At 35.0% G+C, this 20837-nt stretch overlaps 1 protein-coding gene across 1 annotated transcript in view; it reads right to left on the bottom strand.

Moving 5' to 3' along the window:
• The window catches only part of LOC128863888 (neural-cadherin), a gene marked incomplete at its 5' end in the record, with an annotated part of 141659 nt that overhangs the window by 109565 nt on the left and 11257 nt on the right, over positions 1–20837 (bottom strand). Inside the window, one exon of the mRNA XM_054103292.1 lies at positions 5691–5855. Within this exon, the coding sequence (XP_053959267.1) occupies positions 5691–5855 (165 nt within the window). The remainder of the gene's footprint in view (positions 1–5690; positions 5856–20837) is intronic.

Below are 20837 nucleotides of genomic sequence, written 5' to 3'. Positions count from 1 at the left end.
TAAATCAATAAACCAAAATGGCCAATTGAGAACAATTTGAACAAAATTTGACAACTTTTATACCAAATAAAACGAAAAAAAACCAAAGAGTAGCTAATTCTACTGATGCTCCCTGTTCAATGAGCTTTGAGTTGAGCTTAATTGGCAAAGTCGGAATTAAAAAAAAGAGTTTCAAGACTTGTTCGATTTTTTTTTACTTTATTTATTGAAGAGTACAGAAAAAATGTATGTTATTTATTGGATCCACAGTTCAAAGGAAAAAGACTTGCAGAAGAAATATCAAAATTTTCATCTCTATATCTCGGCAACCACTCATTATTTCCTCCCACATTCCCACAATTTTTGCCACTATGTGGTAGAGCACCTTCACCAAATTTCAATAAAAGAAGGAATAAACATTTTTGGCAGGCACATTTGCGTGTTTTGTCTTTAAGTAAGAATTTTTAGGAAAGTTGCATTATTAAAGCTGTACTTGAACTATATTTTGTGCTTAAGAAATACAAACTATTTTCTCACTCTCTCTCGGTCGCTTCGAAAATTAAAGTTTTTCTTTGGTTATTTTTTATCAATTTTTGGTTAAGGAAAATTTTCTTTTATACTCGTATTTTTCTTCTGAGGAAATTAAAGCTATTTCTCTAGTTTTATTGTCCGATCAGTAAATAAAATTAATTTTTTGAATTAAGTTTTTTTCAGGCAGTTATGGTTAATTTTTGCATTTTATTATTCGACCAGAAAATGAGAATTACTTTTTTAGTTTTATGGAACAGAAATTAAAAGTAATTTTTTATTTATTTTTGTTTGTTTGTTCCGAAGATAAAACATCCTTTTTCAAAAAAAATTGCTTACTCATAAATCAAAACTTATTTCTTAACCTTTATTTTTTATTATTTATATTTTTTTTATAAAATGCTTTTATTTATATTTTTTGTTATAAATAAAGTTTGGAATTTTAATTGTGGCTTAACACGTTTTTTTATTTGATTGAATGCTTAGAAAATAAAATTTATGTTCTGAATTTTATTATTGGATCTTTGTTGAGTATTTACTTCGAAGCTATTTCCTGATTTTTTTACTAACGAAATGAGTTATTTTTCATTTTTTTTTTTTGGCATGGAAAATAGATTTTTTTTTAATTTATTATTTACTCCAAACATAAAAGATAGTTTTTCAATTTAATTTTCGCCTGGCAAATGAAAATTACATGTGGATTTTATTTTTTGTTCCGAAAATAAATGACATTTTTTACCAAATTTCTGCTCACAAATTAATTAAAAATTCTTGAGCTATTTTTATTTATGAAATAAAAGTTAAGTTTTGAATTAAAAATTTTGCCTGCATAGAGATGTAAACTTATTTTGTTTTTAATTTACTAAGGTAATAAAAGTAATTTTTTGAATTTATTTTTGCCCGGAAAATAAAATTTTTTTACTTTTATTTACTTTTATTTTTGCTTCGAAACTAAAGGCGACTGTTTGGCTGTATTTTTACATCAAAAAACGAAAGATATGTTTTTTGTTAATTTTATTAGTTTGTCGCCCTTGGTTATCACAGGTGCCATGAGTACGATATCTGGTGATGCCCTTAATGTCATTCTGAACTTGCAACCTCTAGATCTTCAAATTCGAAAGGAAGCAATGAAGGTGGTGTACAGGCTCAATTTAAACGGAGTCTGGGGAAATAAAGTAAGCACTGACCACTGTCAGACATACCACCAATGGTTGGAGTGGTGCACACTGTTCTCGATGCCGGTGAAAAATCGGGTGCCTGTCGTTGGCTTCGGTAGGAAGTATAATGTTTTGATCCCAGATAAATGGTTAAGTCATGAGAACCTATTAATGGGATACCAGCACACTTTCTACACCGACGGATCCAAAACCAGTGATGGAAGCGGATCTGGATGGTACTTAGACGAAGACACTAAGTATTCCTACGCCACAGGACAGATGGCCACGGTATTCCTTACGGAAGTCTATGCCATCTTGAATGTGGCGTACTGGCTAATTGAAAAAAGTGGCGGGGCAACAGTATTGGAATTTGTAGTGAAAGCCCTTGCTAACCCACGGTGCTCTTCGATGTTAGTCGGTGAATGTAAGACAAAACTGAACAGTGTGGCAAAACACAACAAAGTTAGTCTTATTTGGGTGCCTGGACATTGTCGTATTGCAAGGAACGAGTTAGCTGATAAATTGGCAAATGGAGGCTCTGCAAGTATGCCACTAGGCGCTGAACCCTTTCTAGGTGTTAATTCGGCATCGATTCAACTACGAATTGACGACTTCATGAGGTCTACCCACAGAGGTTCTACCCATATAGGTCGTTGGTCTGAGTTGAACTCGTGCAGAGTAGCCAAGTGCTTTGTGAAATAACCAAACAGGAAAACAGCGACCTTTCTCCTAAAACTCAGCAGGAAGGACCTGAGAGTACTGGTGGGTGTAATCACTGGGCACAACGTCTGTGGTCAGCATATGGCTACCATGGGGGTCGTAGACAGCCCGATATGTTTATCCCGTCTTGAAGATGACGACACTACAGAACAGTTTCTCTGTAGCTGCCCGGCATTTGCCAGAATCAGACTTAGGATATTGTGTTGCGATACACTGAGTGTGGACAAAGTGCTTAAAATTCTTAAAATTCATCAATGAATCCAAGACATTTTTGGAATAATGACCTCAAACTAATTTATCCGTTTTACCATCCACTTTTTATCTTTCCTATTTCTATTCTTTCTACTGATATCTATCCGCGTGTAGTTTAATGGTCTACTGACTGAGTGCTTGGACTTGTCCAACCCCACGCAAATCTAATCTAATCTAATCGTGGTCGAGAAATAAAACTTGTTTAGAATTTGGTTTTTGCATTAAAGTTAAAATAAAGTTTATAAATTTCTAAATTTTTGCTTCGAAAATATAAGTTACTTTTTGGTTGTATTTTTTAATCGGAAAGTGAATTTCGAATTTTATTATTTGGTGGAGAAATAAAAAAATTTTTTCATTTTACTTTTTGCTACAAAAATAAAATAAAGTTTATAAGTTTTTAAATTTTTGCTCGAAAGTAAATATTACATTTTACCTTCATTTTTTAGTGAGATAACAAAAATTATATTTTTAAATAAAATTTTTCCTGCAGAAACAAAATTTTTGTTTTGAATTTTATTTGGAGTTCAGAAAATTAAAATTGTTTCTCAATTTATTTTGTTACTCAGAAAATAAGTTACATTCACTTATTTAATTTTTTGCTAGTAAAATAAGTTATTTCCATTTATTTAATTTTTTGAAAATAAGCTTTATTTATGAATTTTGTTGCAAAAGTTATTTTTTGAGTTGTTTTTTTGTTTGTGCTTGCTGAGTAAATGTTATTTATCAATATTAAATAGTATTAATTTTCGAAATAAAACTTATAGGCTCGTGGTCATGGTCCAATGTTAAAACACATTTTAGTTAAAACTCAATTCTAATTTAAAATCAGTTTTTTTTAACTTATTCGATTTCATTGTTATGCTAAAACTATTTTCTAGCTAAAATGAGAGAGATTAAAGAGAGTACCAAATAAAAATGAGATCCATATGAACAGGAAAAATTGGCTCGGTAGTATCAAAAGAAATATGACTACATTCGTGCACTTGTGTCAGTTGATTTGTATTTAAATTTAAAAACGGAGAAGCCAAAAGCTACTAAGAAAGAACTTAGAACCTTACTTTAACATTTCAAATCACGTCCTCCCCCTTTTAAAGTTAAAATTTCGTTTTGCGGTCGAATGCACTTTAATCTGACTATGACAGAGATTAAACTATGTTTTATAAATTTGAGTTCTAAACATCTTTTTTGAACTAATCTAAAACTACAGCTTGTAAGTTCTACGGTCTCTGAAAATTAGTTATTTACAAAATGCGTTTGTACAGCAAGAAAGTTTTTGGAGAAAAAATAGAAATTATGTTAAAAAAGTAAACTAAAACTATAAATGAATTTTGTACATCATTTTAATTAAAATTAAATTCTTAAACCATTTTTTTTTTTTTATTTTTTGCAAAAATTTAGAGACCTGCATTATCGTAAATGGCGCTTTCAGCTCCTCGTCCAGCGTGCGCTCATACAGAGTTTGCGGAAAAACGGGCGGCAGATCATTAACGTCGCGTACATAAATCACAATTGTGGTTGAATTCTCATTCAAACTATCGGAGGCAACCAATTTTAAATCGTACTTTAAAAAAGCGGGAAAAAGTAAGAAAAACAAAACCAAACAAAAGGAAGCAAAATAAAAACTCGTACGTAAAATATGAAAGTGTACATAAGAGTAAATAAATCATAAATCATATCAAAAATGGTATACACGTATGAACTTCATTAAAGTAGAAATAATCAATAAATAAGCTAAAGATAAAAGGTGTATTGTATAAAAAATTGTATTCTATTATAAAAAATTGCATATAATATACAATAAAAAATTGTATTATAAAAAATTGCATTATAAAAAATTGTTTATATAATAAATGCGTCAACGTTAATAGGCTACGGCAATTAGCTCTTTACGCAGTCAAGCCTGCCTTGTAAAGCCAGCGGTGTAATTGCAGATTTACGATAAGTTTTAATTAATCCTTTTCGGAAGCTATTAAATGTATGCTAGTGGCGCACAAATTTGTTTCTCGAGAACTTTTTTACTACATAAAACAAAAAAAGATTTTGAGTGATGGAAATTTGTATGTTGACCTTTATTTCTCGAGAACTTTTTTACTACATAAAACAAAAAAAGATTTTGAGTGATGGAAATTTTTATTTTGACCTTTGCGCGCTCACTTACTGGGGCTGTCCAGTTGACATTTATCGAATATCATTGACATACGGCGAGATTCGCAAAAATCATAAATCTTGCGATTGATTAATTTTGCGCCAGCTTATTTTAATTTCTGGCGTACTTTGAAAAAAAATAAATATGCAAAAATGTAGCCACTAAACATATTAAGGCTGTGTTACTAGGTACTAAGTTTAAAATTTATATTTATTTTGAGAATTCTTCAAAGATTTTTTAAGACTTTATTTGGCTATTGAATAGAAGTCAGCGTACTGGAAATAAATATAACTTTAAGGTGATTATAAACAGATCATTGCCTAAGTAAGCTTTAAGGCAACTTAAATACTATTTTTCTTATTAGGAAAAGGTTCTCCTACTGAATGGTTCATAGCTCTTATTTTAACTGCTCCAGATATACTAAAGTTATTCTATGCAATATTCTCATAAATGTAAAAATCGCGCCCATTATATGTAACTTAAACTGCAAATGTCTGTAAATTAATTCATGCAATAAATTTTAGTCCTTAATGGAAATCAAATTATAAAAAAAAAAAACAACAATAGAGCAAAGTATTTGAGGAGCAAGGTCAGTAAGTGACAGGAAAACGATGTCAAACGTGCAAACGAGTGGAGCAAAAACTAACGAAAGTTACATTAACAACAAGTGGAACAGGAACAAAAACAACAAGAACAAGAACTAAAATGATGCTTACTAAACGAAGCACGAAAGCTTCAACTAAACTGAACTATTAAATTCTACTTTTTTTTTTCTTTGCGAAAGGAGCAGAGTTCAAAAACAAGCATTGCATATTGATTACTAATATTTAGCTGCACATCTATAAGTGTGCGTGTGTGTTTGTGTGCATATACATATACATCTGAATTTCGGTTAAGTGGACAATAACCTGAAGCACACGTTTCGGCAAATTGCGGTCATCCTCTTCGGTGATTTGCGTGCGATAGGTGGGACGCTCAAAAACCGGTGGATTATCGTTGACATCCTTGACGTGAATTATAACGGTCGTATAGTTTTCCTTCAAGTTATCAGAGGCGGCTAAACGTAGCTCATACTAAATGTGTGTGTACATGGATGTGGAGGTATTTTTATTTTGGGTAGAGGATCATTGGGCGAAAGAGATTTGAATTTTATATTTTCTTATTTTACATATTAGAAGAGGGCAGTACAATTTTTACATAAAAAATTTAAATTATTATAAACTTATTTATTTGATAACACTCACAAATAAAGTGCATAAAATTATGTAGTTAGAAGTAAAATATATTTATTTGAGCGTATCGCATGGTATGTATGTATATAAATATATGCAGAAATCTCTTCGAGTCACACTTATGTATTTGTCTATGAAAAAATAAATACAATAAATTGGGGTGCTAAGCGAATAGGGGCTTATAAAAGTATGTACAGTCTTGCGCATAAGTTTAAGAACACCAGAGTTGAAGTGAAAAATATTTAATTTAATATACCAAAATATTTTTTTTTTATACTTTTTCAATAAGCATTCAATCCAATCAATTAAAAACAAAAAACCTTTTATATCTTATTCGTAGACACTCTATTCTGTCAACAAACAAGAAACTACTGTTATATAATCAAATTCGTAAACCGGTCTGGACGTATGGCATTCAGCTATGGGGATGCTCAAGCGAATCTTGCTTGACTATAATCCAACGGTTCCAAAATAAAGTGTTGCGCAACATCGTCAATTCCCCGTACTATGTGAGAAATCTCGACCTTCATCGTGATCTTGGTATGCGACTCGTCACTGACGTGGCGAAAAAGTATGCCATGGCTCACAGACAACGTTTAAGTACACATTTCAAAGCTGAAGCATTGGCCAAATACTCGTCGTCGGCGGCTCAAGCGTAAAACAGTTTTAGACCAGATGGGCACCCAGTAGCAGCTGTACCTCATATACTCGTATTTTTACATTCATAATGAATTTATGAATATTGAGGCATCTTAGTTTTTCCTTTTTTAATATACTATATATGTTCAATAAAAATTGCTCGTTAGTATTTTTATTTAGTTGTACTAGTTGTAATTTCTAAACGTTATTCTGTTTATACTTTAAGATGCGTAGGTAGGTAGGTAGGTGAAATGGTTGAAGTGCACCTGGCACTCCTCAAGTAGCACTAAAGCGCTGTTTTGATACCATTATGAGACCTCCAACAGGCAGATATCTACAGCCAACCAGAGCTGTTGATATAATGGAGAAGATTGATTGGATTTAGGTTGGCGCACTGCCCCAGGCTGTCGAAGAAAGGAGCTCCCAGTGACCTTAGTCTTCGAGCTGCCAAACCTGGACATTTACAGAGAAAATGCTCAACGGTCTCCTTAAGAGCAGGAGTAGTGGGCCCAGAATCCACAAATCATTCACTCTCACCAGGGACACCACCATCTTCCAAGCGCAACTATACGTAATAATAGAAGCAGCAAACAGCCTGCAACGTAGAAACCACAAGAGAGTAAAGCTCAAAATACTCTCGGACAGCCAATAAGTTCTAAAAGCTGTAGATAGCTATACCAACAACTCAAAAACTCTCTTAGAATGCCACAAGGCACTCAATAACCTGGCACCCAAAAACAATGTCTCATTAATTTGGGTATCAGGACATGAGGGATATGACGGCAACGAAAAGGCAGACTTTCAAGCCAAAAAAAGGGGCAGATGTACACTTCATCGGACCTAGTCCTATGTTTGGATTCAATAAAAACAGCCTAAAACAAAAAGTAAAATACTGGGCCAAAACTCCATTAAATAAGCATTGGAACAACGTAGAGGGTCTTAGATACTCCAAAAAGTTCCTAAGTTTCAACGCTAAAAGAGCTAACATGGCCCTCACGTTAAACAAAAAGAGCATCCGCACTCTCAAAGGCGCCCTCACGGGTCACTTCACCTGCAACAAACACCTACATAAATTAGGCATAACTAACACCAGCACCTGCAGATTTTGCTGCGAAGATGAGGAGTCTATAGAACATCTCCTCATCGAATGTGCGGGGTTGACGCATAGAAGGAAAAGGTTTTTAAACAAGTTCGTGCTTACAGATGAAGACCTTCAATCACTCCCTCAGAAGGAGCTGGTACAATTCATAAGCATACTTAATAGTCAATAGACAGCATAGGGTGCACAATAGATCAATATGGTCGCAGTGCTAAAGGGCCATACCTTAACCCTTTACTAGCATTAACCATTAACCAAGATGCATTAATAAACAAAAAAAAAAACAATAACAAATTCAATACTGGTACGAAAGAATACAACTGTAGAAACCAGCATCCATCAATTATTTATTGCTTTATTTCTCTCTTTACTTTACTATGCAGAATTACAAAAAGTTTTATTAATCTGTAAGCGTTTATTCAAATTAACTTTCGGCCCATATATTTTTATCAGTTGGAAAGCAAGTACCCACAAGCAGGAGCTAGTTTTATCAAAAGTTGTGGAGCTGTGGTTCGTAGATCAATAGACATACTGGGTAGAACACCGTAACACTTCCACATAATTTTGATGAATTTGATGAGGATGCTTTACTACAGATTAGCATAAATTTTGCAAGCGGAGAGGAAGAAAATAATGAGTGGTTGCTGAGTTGTAGAGGTTAAAAATTTTGTGCATGTATTTTTCATTGAATTAGAAGTCGAGTAGCCATATATCTATTGTAAGAAAAACCAAAACAAATGTAATCTGTAGGAGTCTTCTAAAATTCTTGAAAAACCAGAATTTTTTTTTTTAATTACCTTTAATTTTTTCTTTTAATTATCTTGTATATTTTATTTTATTTAATTTTTTTTTTGTTATTTAAAAGACTTTTCCAATTTTTAATTAAAAAAAAGAAAAAGAAAAATTAAAAAACATTTTCCTTTTAAATTTTCTAATAAATCAGCATATTTGATATTTTTTAATTAAGCTCAGATGAAGACTTAAATTTTTACAATAATTTTTTATTTATTTACAATATTGAAAAGAGAAAGAATTATAAATAATTATTCCCCTTATAAGAGAAAACAAAATAACAGGCGCTGACTGCTAAGGCCTTCAAGAAATTTCTTCTTTAAAATGAAGGAATGAAGTGAAACATTTTTATGACTGGATTTTGGTATCAAGCGCACACTTCCGCCACGGCACCGTGCAATCAACCAACGTCTAGTCATTAAAAACAAAAAAAAAACAAAAACAAATAAAAAAATTTATAAGAAACTATTGGACACTTTCTTGATTTTCTTAATTTTTTCCAAACACTCTTCGCCAATCGTTTACACCGCACTGTGGCGGAAGAGTTTGTTTAAGATCAAAACTCAATCGTGAAACCGTTTCTCTCCATAAAAAAATAAATACCATTTTTATGGAAACATTCCAGTCCAATATACGCGCATAATCACCAAAAATAACAAAACAAAATAAACTAATAAAACAAAACATTAAACAAATTTAATTTTAATTTTTAATTGAAAAACATCAAATAGGTTGAAATTAAAGAAATAAAAACTAAAAGGGAAATGTTTTAACCAAAAAAAAATTTTTTTAATTTTTTCCTAATTTAATAGGAAAACTGAGAGAAAATCCTATAAAAAAAATATATTTTGTTCTCCCTTAGACCGACAATGATTTGACTTACAATTCAAAGAAAAAAGACAGAAGCAGGAAAATTTTTAAATTCTACATCTCGACAACTACTCATTATTTCCTCTCCCTCCTTTGCACAATTTATTCGCTACATAGTAAAGCATAACATTTTTGGGCAACTCTATCTGTAGTCTTTTGCCACAGAGGCATTCTTTAGCAGGCAAGCAATTTCGGGTATGTTTTTTTTATTGTTGTAATGATATTTATCGATATTTGTCGTTGAAGAATTGGATTCTGGTGCTGCACAAAAAAACCTGTATGCAATATTATATTTCCCAAAGAATATTCTCAAATAACTTGAAGTACGTAAGTAGTCCATGGAATCACTGCATTAAAACTCGCGTTCAGGATGATAGACAACACTTAGAGAACAGTATAGGTGCTGAATTTTGCGAGTTGAGGAGAAATATGTAATGACATGTAATCAAATACAAATGGTGCTTTCACTTTCTCATTCTCTCAAAAATCAATTTTCGTTGTTCACCTTCAAAAACTGCCATTCTGCCGTTCTGCTGCAAAAAAGTGACAAATTTTTTTTTAATAAAAATAAAACGATCATAGATCCTAGACAGCAGCGCCACTCGCAACTTAATCAATAGAACTTCTTTGATCAGACGAAATCACATTTTTGGGCCTACCCCTAATGAAAGAAAGTGCGCTGTTCGCAGGTTGATTGATTCCATCCGAAGTGCGCCGGATGAAATGAGACTTTCCGCTATTAGTCTATATGTGTCGCTAGGAGTATTTTTAAACCTTCTCAAATGTCTTGTTTTTTTCGTCTGTCATCTTTCAACAACATTCAGTTTATTGTTTGTTACGTTTCATACAACAATGTATTTTTGTCGCTCTTAAAAATGTTGAATTTCGTGCCTTCAAACTACGATTTGTGGACATCGTTGATTTTCTGTTATCAATTGAAGAAAAACGCTTCTCAAGCTCATCAAATGCTTATAGAAGCTTATGGTGGACATGCTCTAAGTAGAGTACAGTGCTTCAAGTGGTTTGATTCTCCGAAGTGGTGATTTTAGCGTAGAGAACGAGGACCGTGGCCGGTCACCGAAAAAGTTTGAGGACACCGAATTGCAAGCATTGTTGGATGCAGATGATGGTCAAACGCAAGAAATAATGGCAGAGCAGTTGGGAGTGACCCAAAAACCATTTCCAAACGTGTGAAAGACATGGGCATCATTTTAAAGGTCGGAAGTTGGGTGCCGCATGAACTGACTGAAAGGCAGCAAGAGAACCAAAAAACCATATGTGAAATGCTGCTCTCCCGATTCAAAAGAAAGTATTTTTTGCATCGAGTCGTTACGAGTGATGAAAAATGGGAGTATTTCTCCAATCCAAAGCGTAAACGATCGTATGGTCCGCCCGGCCACAAGCCAAAAACAACGGCCAAACCAAATCGCTTCGGCCGCAAGGCAATGCTGTGTGTTTTCTGGGATCAGCGTGGTATGATTTGGTACGAGCTATTAAAACCAGGTGAAACAGTTGACGGTGCACGCTAACAACGATAATTGGCCGATTTGAACAGCGCTATACACCGAAAACGCCCAGAATATGTCGATCGGCGTCACAAAGTAATTTTTCTTCATGACAATGCACCGCCACATCGAACAAGAGCGACCCAGGAATTGGTGGAGACGTACGATTGGGAACCGCTGCTGCATGCGGCTTACTCACCAGACTTGGCGCCTTCCGATTATCATTTGTTTGCATCGATGGGCCACGCACTTTCCGAGCAGCGCTTCAATTCTCACGAAGAAGCCAAAAAATGGCTCGATGATTGGTTTGCGGCCAAAAAGGCCAATTTTTTTGGCGCGACATCCACAAATTGCCTGAGAGATGGGAAAAATGTGTCGCTAGCGATGGCTATTATTTTGAAGATTAAATTTGTAACCATTTTTTGTTAATAAACGTTTGAAATTGAAAGAAATAGTCTCATTTCCTAGGTATCTACCGTAAATCGGAAGATGTAGAAAGGAAGTTTACTGTTTGGGTAGTTAAAATCTTTTTATTGGTTTCTTCGACCTACGCATTAATCACCGGACGCTTAGCTACGAAACATCTGCCGAAAATCCCCATAATTTCCCACAGCCGTTTGTTAAAGAGGAAATGCCTTGAGCAGCACAAGGCAAAACCACATAATTCCCTGTGTACTAAAGCTAAATATTTATTATTGCAAAATGCGGGAAAGATTTTGGTGATTGCGATGCTGAACCTCATGAATATTTTTCAATTGAAACAATTTTTAGTTAAATAGAGGAAAAGAGTGACTCAAAGAGGAACCGAAATTTTGGTCTATCCCATTCCCCAAAACGTTAAATCGTGTTTTTCTGCATAAAGGCCATATTTTAAATAGTAAATTCACGAAGTTATTTTTAATTAAAATAGGGCCGAACACTTTTGCGCAGGGCTAAAAATATCAAATATGTATTTTGTTGGTGAATCCAAGTACGTGTGAATTCAGAAAAACAAGAAAAAAAATTCTTTGAATGCTTTTTTATTTATTCATTTTTTTATTTATATAAAATGTGCAGCAGGGGTTATCGGCTTCAAGTCTAATGTACTTTACTTTTAAGAATTACAATAGTATTACATTTTGAATATGATAAAAATTTTCTGAGTTGTTGCATGCATGCAGTTATATAAACTACTGTGGCCTTAAAATTTTGCGCAAGACTGTATGTCGGTACACAGAAACAGTACAAGGAACACACCTCAGCTGTAAAGTTCTATATTTGTTATTCAGATTTATTAAAATTTATTTTAAATTACTAAAATTATAAGAATATTCGCTTTTTTAATACCCAACGGAATTTAATATTTTCTAGCTTATACTACAATAAATATATGTTCAAATTTAATATAGAATAATTATAATCTAACATTCAATGAATTTCATAGTAGTGAAATACATAACAACAATTCATCAAATCATTTTCGCCGCATCGCCCGCCGTATAGCCAATAAAAAATTAAAAAAAATGTACTGAAAAAAACAAAAAATTATAGCCATTGGTTTCCTATGCCACGGCCAACGCAGGGCAACAGTAATTGAAATAAATTTCTCTGCTTAATATGCAAATATTTACTGAAACATCCAACACACACGCGCTAATATTTTCAGCTAACTTCCACATGGAAGCCATTTGTTGTACGAGTACATTCACAATATAACATTTCACGCCGCAGTCACTGTACACTAATACGAACGCAGCTCTTTATTGCCTGGCATATAATAAACTACTACTAACTGTCATGCACTCTGCGCCAGTCTCACTCGCCTTTCATTTCCAACGGAGTGTGACGTTTAAAAAATGGTGCGAAAACATGTGCGTCACTATAGTTTGCGTTGCCACTCGCCCTTACTTATGTACGAGTAGAACACTATTATACGTGACAGCGGATGTTTGATGGCTGATGTCGATCCCATGACGTCCATTGACATTTTCCCTTTGTTAGCACATTGTTTGTGAAAGGCAAGCAAATTGATGTCCAACAGTCTCACATTGCACTGTTTTCGAATTACAGTGTGCTTTTGGAAGCAAATCAAAAAAAAAAAGGAGAGTAAACATTAGAATGGAGGATGGTATCGTGGGTAAAAGTTCGCACTAGTGAGGATAATGGCATGCAGTTTTGGAGTAGCCAAAAACGATGATTAAACAGCTCACAACTGAAGACATCGATCAGTTATGAGCTAAAAGAACTTTGGTGTGTCCAATCTAACGTATTCGGCTTACGCGCTCACCACCCATCAAGTAAAAATAAAAGATTTCACAAAGCCTTGAATAAAACACCACTCTCTATGTGATGATGAAAGCGGTAAATACTTTACGGACTATCATTTGAATACATGGAAATAGAGCATCATAATGAGGCAGCTAGCTGCCTCCTTCTAGATTAAATATCCTCGTAAAAATAAATGCTGTCAGATGCCATAAGAGTCCGTGGTCATTCACGGGTCAAACGATCTTAGAGCATATTTGAATCAATAAGGTTTCAATATGGTTTTTAAACACTCGCTTGTCCAATTGCTTATGCTGGCCCAGTCATCTAAAGTTCGAGTACAATTTATACTTTCCAAAAGTGTGTCTTTAGTATTTCTTTGCTATATTTAATCCATTCACCGCTCACTTTTTGAATGAGTTAAAAGATCGTGGAGGACTTATCAAAAATCTTTCGCGGTATGGATGCTGAAGAAGTCTTGTCAATGCACAGAAGGCCTACAAATATCTTCCCTTGGCTCCCCTATTTCTCAGATTGAGATGGCAGGGTTTTGTACTCATACTAGCATTCATCAGAATCATTCAATTCCTTGAGTTTAATTAAATCATTTCTCATTATTCTTGGTTTATCGGTAGGCTTGTTCCAGCATATATTCATAGTTTTTCATTCTGGCCATTATGGTAAACTTGAATTGCCGTAGAATTCTATTCATATTTCGGCATTAGATCACTGTAAGGGATCCGTAAGCCTTTACCCAGATTTTTCTGCAAGAGTTTCTCATAGAGATCCCAGGTTGTATCCCTTGGATTTCTGAAAGTTTAGTTTTGTGCAGAAACTAGAAAGTTTTCGTAAAACTATTACCACCCAAGCGATTATATATAAGAAAGGTAAGAAGATCATCCGAACTTATCACTTGTAGTGCAGCTGCAATGTAAAGCAGCACAAATCTGTTTCTAGATTAGTGATGCAAGAGAGTTTTTGGCGCCATGTACCTCGGTTCATGAGTATAGAGAAGCATCTGGCCGCAATCTCCATTAAAACGAGACTCTTCTCCGTCTCACTTATTTGTATTCACTACGCGCCTTGAAAGAAGGATGAATCACAAGGAAGTGGGACATGCAGCCTACCGATAAAACCCTTTTTAATGGGCTTAGTTCGATAAACTAAGACCCAAACAAAATAGGGCTCTATGCAACAGGTAGGCAAGGAAGTGGACAGGAAGGACATGTAGCCTACCGATAAAACCTTCTTTAACGGGCTTAGATCGATAAACAAAGACCCAAAAAAAATAATGTTCTCTGCAACAGGTGCAGGCATTAAAAGTTTTGTCAATCTACATTGGATATCCTCTGATTGAGAAATATGAATCCAGACGTTCACGTAGCTATAAGCAGAAGGCGCGCTTGTAGCAGTTAAGATACATAGACGTCTTGAAGAGCAAATAACCTCTAGAATGACTAGTTTGTTACAATCATAATCTGCTCACACCTTTGGACTGCAAAGTATTACTTTTAGCATCACATGGAAAGCTCGATGGCATCGCAGCAGTCATTAGCAGATTCGTCACTGCGGCTGATGTGCTCAGATAGTACTGCTGCACGAACTGTCTCACGTAAGCAATATTTCACAATTCTCCACGCGAGGAAAAAGTTCAATATATGCGAACCTGAGAAACGCCCGAACTGCTACCAGACAATTTAGTGAAAAGTCTACAATTAATGAGAGCTGTTACTATATAGGGAAACTTTTTAATTAAGTGGTAGTTTTTTGAAATATTCGTTGCACATTTAGCTTTGTTGTACCACTGTGCCTCCTTACTGATGGTCATGACAATAGCGAGAACTTACTGGTGGTTCACTTTTGGTTGTTGCATAAAATATCATCAGCTTTATATTGGAACTGTACAAGTTACTATTTTGCAGGCAGATACTTGGGCACGTACACATACATGCGCACAAACACATGTATGCAAATCATTCGAAATAGACTGGTAAACGAAATTGTGAATAAATAAAACTAAAAAGTAACTGAAATGCAATTTGCTGGAACAAATATCCAGTACTAAAATGGGAGAAGAAACGCGCAGCATTGAATTTGTGGGGTGTTACAAAACCGACAAATTTATTTGTATTCATGTGTCGCCAAATACAGTACTAGCCAAAATTAAACGCTCATAAATTGGTTACTTTGTATCGTATAATACCATTTTTTTCAAAGTTTGAACAATTTTTATTTTTGTTTATGTTTTTTAATTTGATTTTACGTTTTATCTTTATTTTTTTACTTTGTTAGTTTTAAGCTAAATTAAAAAAAAAAAAATCAGCAAAAATTTCATTTTATTTTTATTTTTTTACTTTGTTAGTTTTAATTCAAATTAAAAAAAAAAAAAATTTTCAACAAAGCGGTTTTGTTAAAAAAATATAGCACAGGGACTTATCAACAAGTTTTTACGATAAATTTGTTTGACATTTAATTTAAATTTGTTTTATAAAAATATAGTTCATTCTACAATAAATATCAAATAACTCAAAGTTTAAAGCCTTGTACAAGATTTACAAAAATTCATCAACGTTTTAAGTTTTTAATCAGAATTTAAAAAAATATTATTAATTAAAAATTAAAATTGAAACAAAAATCCTAGTAAACAGAGTCTAACTTTGACTTGTCTCGAAATACTAGTTAATTTTTAACAAATTTTCTCTGGTGTTGTTTGCGCGTTTTCTCGTTTTCTTATCTAAACAAACATTTTTTTACAAGACAATATTACAGAAAATACGAACCACCGTCAAGGAATAATTATAAAAAATTAACGGAATTTTTTAACAACTTAAAACTCGCACCTTAGTAAATAAAAATTTAATAGAATTTAGAACTGCATATGGCATGAAGATCAATATCCAGAGTACCAAAGTCATGTGTATAAACATAGGAAATATGCAAAATTTTTCAATTGATGGTCGCGATCTCGAAGATGTTCAGTCTTTCTGCTATTTGGGCTGCGTTATATCAGTCTCTGGCCTCGGTATTCTAGCGAAAATTCACTACGCTGCCATCTCAGAGATTGTGGGTTCGCATCCCATGTAAGGCACGGACCTCGCACTTTTCCAAATTTACCTACTTTCCCTGTTTCTAAAAAAAAATCTCATTCCTCAAACCCAAAAACTTATCCTTCCTTTCCATCCTCAGTCCCGCACAAAATAGTCAGCGCATTACTTGCATTGTGGCTGCTAAAACAAACAACAACAAAGATAAACACACAGTTACACATTGCGTCAGTGGCGCCAGCAAGAAGCGGGCAATCGCGGCAACAGGGCTGACAAACGAAATTTAGCGAAGTCCTCAAACATCTGCGTGATCCTTCTGCCAGAAAAAGTGAAACACAGATGGCGCTCGAAGCAGTAGGAAAGTGTTGTTCCTAAGCAACGCCAGGTGGGCATTCCCATTACTTACGACTGGTAGCGGCAGGCTTATCACCTATCTTGTCAGAAATCAAATAGATTTACTAAACCAACGCAAGATAAGTCTTGCCGAGGCCCTATGCTCCCTAGAGGAGTGAACAAGGAAAAGAAAATATCAGTCTCTCGAGGTTCGAGCGATGATATCAATAGCCGAATAAAGAAAGCTGTGACAACATTTGGCTATCTGTAAGCAATTTGGAACGCATCACACACTACACGGCGCACAAAACTGCGAATTTTGAACTCCAATGTACGGTCGACTTAATTTTTTGGTTGTGAAACGTGGAATGCGACGTCAGCTGACACAAGTTTTTGTAAACAGATGGCTTCGAAAAACTCTCAAAATATTCTGGTCAAATATTATCTCGAATGTTGACTTATGGATCAGAACCCAGCGATAAGCCCATATTATTAAAGATCCGAAAAAGAGAATGGGGCTGGATCAGCCATGGTGACCTAACAAGGGTCGTCATTGACTGAAACCTATAAGGAAGACGCAGCCGGCAAACACCAGCGAATACCAGGAGACGACGGCTGGAGTCAGAAAACCGCGCCATGCAGCTTAGATTAGGTTGTCCTGTGGGACATATTTTTATTTATTTAAAAATTGTCTGCCTAGAATAGCAAATCTCCGTCTGGATACAGCAGAACAATCGCACAAAAGGTTCAAGATTGTCTCTTCCTCTTCCTCATCAAGACAACTTCTACAGTAGTCATGTTCTTGCACCCCATCCTTTAGGCGTACCTAGCCATGCAGCTTAGCTGGAATGAAGTTAAGAGATTTCTGCAAAACAGACCCAAATAGAAGGAATTCGTTGTGGTCCTATGTTGCACACTAGAACTTTAGGAATTTATGATGATGAAAACTGCATACAAATAAAATTTTTGAAATTTTAATTAAAAGTCAAGGAATTGGCATGCAAATTTTGAGGAAATTTTCCAAATTGTGTGTAAAATTTTAAATTTCGGTTTACGAGGTTTTTATTAGATAATGAACTATACTTTTATATATAAATAAGGCACATTAAAAAAAAATAAAATAAAAATAGTCAAAACTGGTGGAAGTGTTGACGTGCGTATTAATTATCGCAGGCTGCTCCCTAACCATTTTAACGAAAATGTTTCTGAAGAAAGTGTACCCGATAGGTGGGGCTGCAGTGAAGAAATTAAGAAAAGCCCTTGTTACGGTCTAATCTTACTCATTCATTTGGTGAAAATATACCCATAGAGGCGATAGGAGGTGATGGTTCGATTTATCAAATTGCAGAGTTTTTTGTTTTGTGTGCTCTCAATAGGCTTCCCAAGTACTGCAACTACTTTCCATTTTAGTTCTCACTTGAATGCGATAGATGATATGGGAAGAGAACAGTTTAGGATATATAACAGGATGGCTGCGTAAAAGGGTGTGATGTCTCTTCTACCAGAGCCAAACAACTGCATGATATGACTTTTTCCCCAATCTGAACTATAACGCCCAGAAGCACAAGATTACGAATTATATTTGAATCTTTATGAAAGAGCAAAAGATGCGGCCGGTCGAAAGGCACTTAAGCTCAGCCTAATTAATTGGGAGTATTGAGTTTGCATAAACTTATATTTTATAAGTGGCACATCAACATTTCACTGCCAATAACAGCACACATATTTTAATATTTTTTTTTTTTTAATTTACACGAGCTTTGCTATTCAATAATTAAACGAACAGAATCCTAACGAAAATATACACATTCTGTTTTTTTTTTCTTGTATTTGTATGCAGTTTTGACTTTTATTGAGCTCCACATTATTTCAGCAACATTTTGAAGCCAATTAAAAGTTAGTCGCACATAAAACTCCTGGCAGCGGCAGTCACCTCAAAATTTGGAACAACATTTTAGGCGTTGCCTCAGCTTTTTTGCGTTTAATAACGAATTTTCAAATATTTATCCAAATGCAATTTTGTGTTTATAAAACCCAGTATAAAAAGTGTTTGTTTGTCAACAACTATTGTAATATTTCAGATAAAACAGTAGCTTTGAATATAATTGAAAAACATAAATTTCATAAAAATTGTGTTTTTCGAAAAAAGTGCTAAGGTGTTGCTTGCATTTTCGCCATCACTGTATGTCCACCTCAAATGTCACTGTTTAGAAATATTAGAAAAATGTGTGTCACGTACTGGCTTCAATTGTTTTATATTCCGCTTTGTTGGAGTGGGTCACGTTTGTGAAATTTTTATATAAACAATTACGGGCGTTCTATGTGCTATTGTACTTGTGTATGTGGCTAGGTGCATGCGTAGGTGTGCGCACAAGCCACAACTAACGTGAATGACTACAATTCAATTATCGAATAGGTCGAGAAAACTTGGAGCAATCAACTGGTATATGTAATCAATAGACCTGCACATATCCATGCATACCTATATACACTCATACCTATAAGCAGGGGATGAGGCATATCCCGCTGGGAAAATGTGGGAATGCCTCCACTTGGAAATGAGTGGAATGGAAATTTTTTTTTATAATTTTTTTGCGGAAACTCCTATTCGAAAAGTTACTCGCCCATACCAAGAAGTACTGATATCTATCTGTTTGTACTTCATTTACTATCTGCTATTTATTTAGTAAATTTACTTCAAATTCATTTTTAATTCACTCTATACGGTGAAGAAAATGTAAAAATTGCATGTCATTAGAAATCGATTCGCTCTAATGCTCGTAAGTATAAGTGTCCGCAATGCATCTATGCCGGATAGTTGAGCATTTGCTGGGACTAAGTTTTTATGCATTTATCTTAATCCGCATGAGATTTAAATCTTCGGCAAACCCCCCATAAATGCGCCTGCTTACAGTTTTCTTCATCACTATTGTAAGAATGGGTCAAAAAAGCACACTTAAGTAGGATTTAGAGAGTAGGTAGGTAGGTAGGTAGTGATGGTTGCCCAGAGAGTGGGCCCACTTGGACGAAAGAAGTTTGGTTCATCCTTTGTGATACCATTGCAAGAGGGGGAAAAGAGGTGAAGGAAAAGGACGCTAGGACGAAAGGAGAAAGGGATGGGGAGGGTTGAGTGTTTGTGGACTATGAACGGTGACTGGTCTGCGGTTGTGTTAACCTCTTTATGCTGCTGATGAAGTTCATCAGATTTTTGTTATCAAGACCTGCTATGTCAGCAAGTCTCATGGCATGTGTACCCCACGGGCAGTGTCCCGTGAGGATGCCCACGAAATTAGAGAGATGAGATTTTGTCATCCTCAGAATATTCCTCGACCGCCTCCTATCCAAACGTGGCCAGAAAGACTTCGCAACCCTATACGTTCATGAACTTACCCAGCGCTCGCTGAGTTGGTATAAAGCCCATCCTTCCAGGAGTAGAGCCTAGGTTGTTAAGGGGATCCCGTTCCTCTCCTTTCGCGGGCACACCGCCTCACAGGTCCCTTGTCTAGCCAGCTCGTTGGCTTCGCAGTTTCCAGCAATGTCATTGTGACCAGGTACCCAAATTATCTTTATATCGAAGAATTCTGATGCAATCGAGAGAGAGATCAGGCCAGATCCCTGACTAGTTTCGAATGCACCATAATAGAGCTTAGGGCCCTAATAGCCGCTTGGCTATCGGAGTAATTATTTACCTTCTTAACAGTTATTAGACAAGTAAGTGGCCAGTCAGCTGCTTCTTTAATTGCGATTTAGAGGGTTAAATGTACAATAGATCTATAGGCATTTTATTTGAAGTCGTTTAGATTTGTTACCTCTGTGGAAAAAAAATTCGACCCTCGAGGTTAATACTATCTTCGGCAAAGTTGGTGTGGGAGGCGTCATCTTTCATAATTATTGAATAAATGAACAATGAAAAAAATGTATCCACCTAAAATAACACATGGGCTGAAAGGAGCCGGACGTAGCACCTAGTTTTATTACATTCACCTCTTTTTATTCAGTAAAAGCCTTAAAATGCAGTTGAAAAAATTCCATGATATTCTATTTATTAGTTCGTGAGTTATTGTGCTAATAGTGAGGTTGCTTTTGTTAATTTCAAAACTACGGATCAAAAAGAATTTCGTTTTTTATTTTTACACTGCTTCTTAATGGGAAAATGGAAAAAAATACCGTTGAAGCAAAGCAATGACTTGAAAAGTAAAGGGTTGAAAAGTAAAGGGTTTTTCAATAACGGCGGGTAGATGTTGAAATGGAATAAAATGGCGTTTGCTGTGTGGCACGTAGCGCCGTCCTGCTGGAA

Source organism: Anastrepha ludens, chromosome 5 (genome assembly GCF_028408465.1).
Source record: "Anastrepha ludens isolate Willacy chromosome 5, idAnaLude1.1, whole genome shotgun sequence".
NCBI lineage: Eukaryota > Metazoa > Arthropoda > Insecta > Diptera > Tephritidae > Anastrepha > Anastrepha ludens.
Note: the sequence above shows the minus strand (reverse complement) of the source record. Positions and strands in the feature narration are given on the sequence as shown.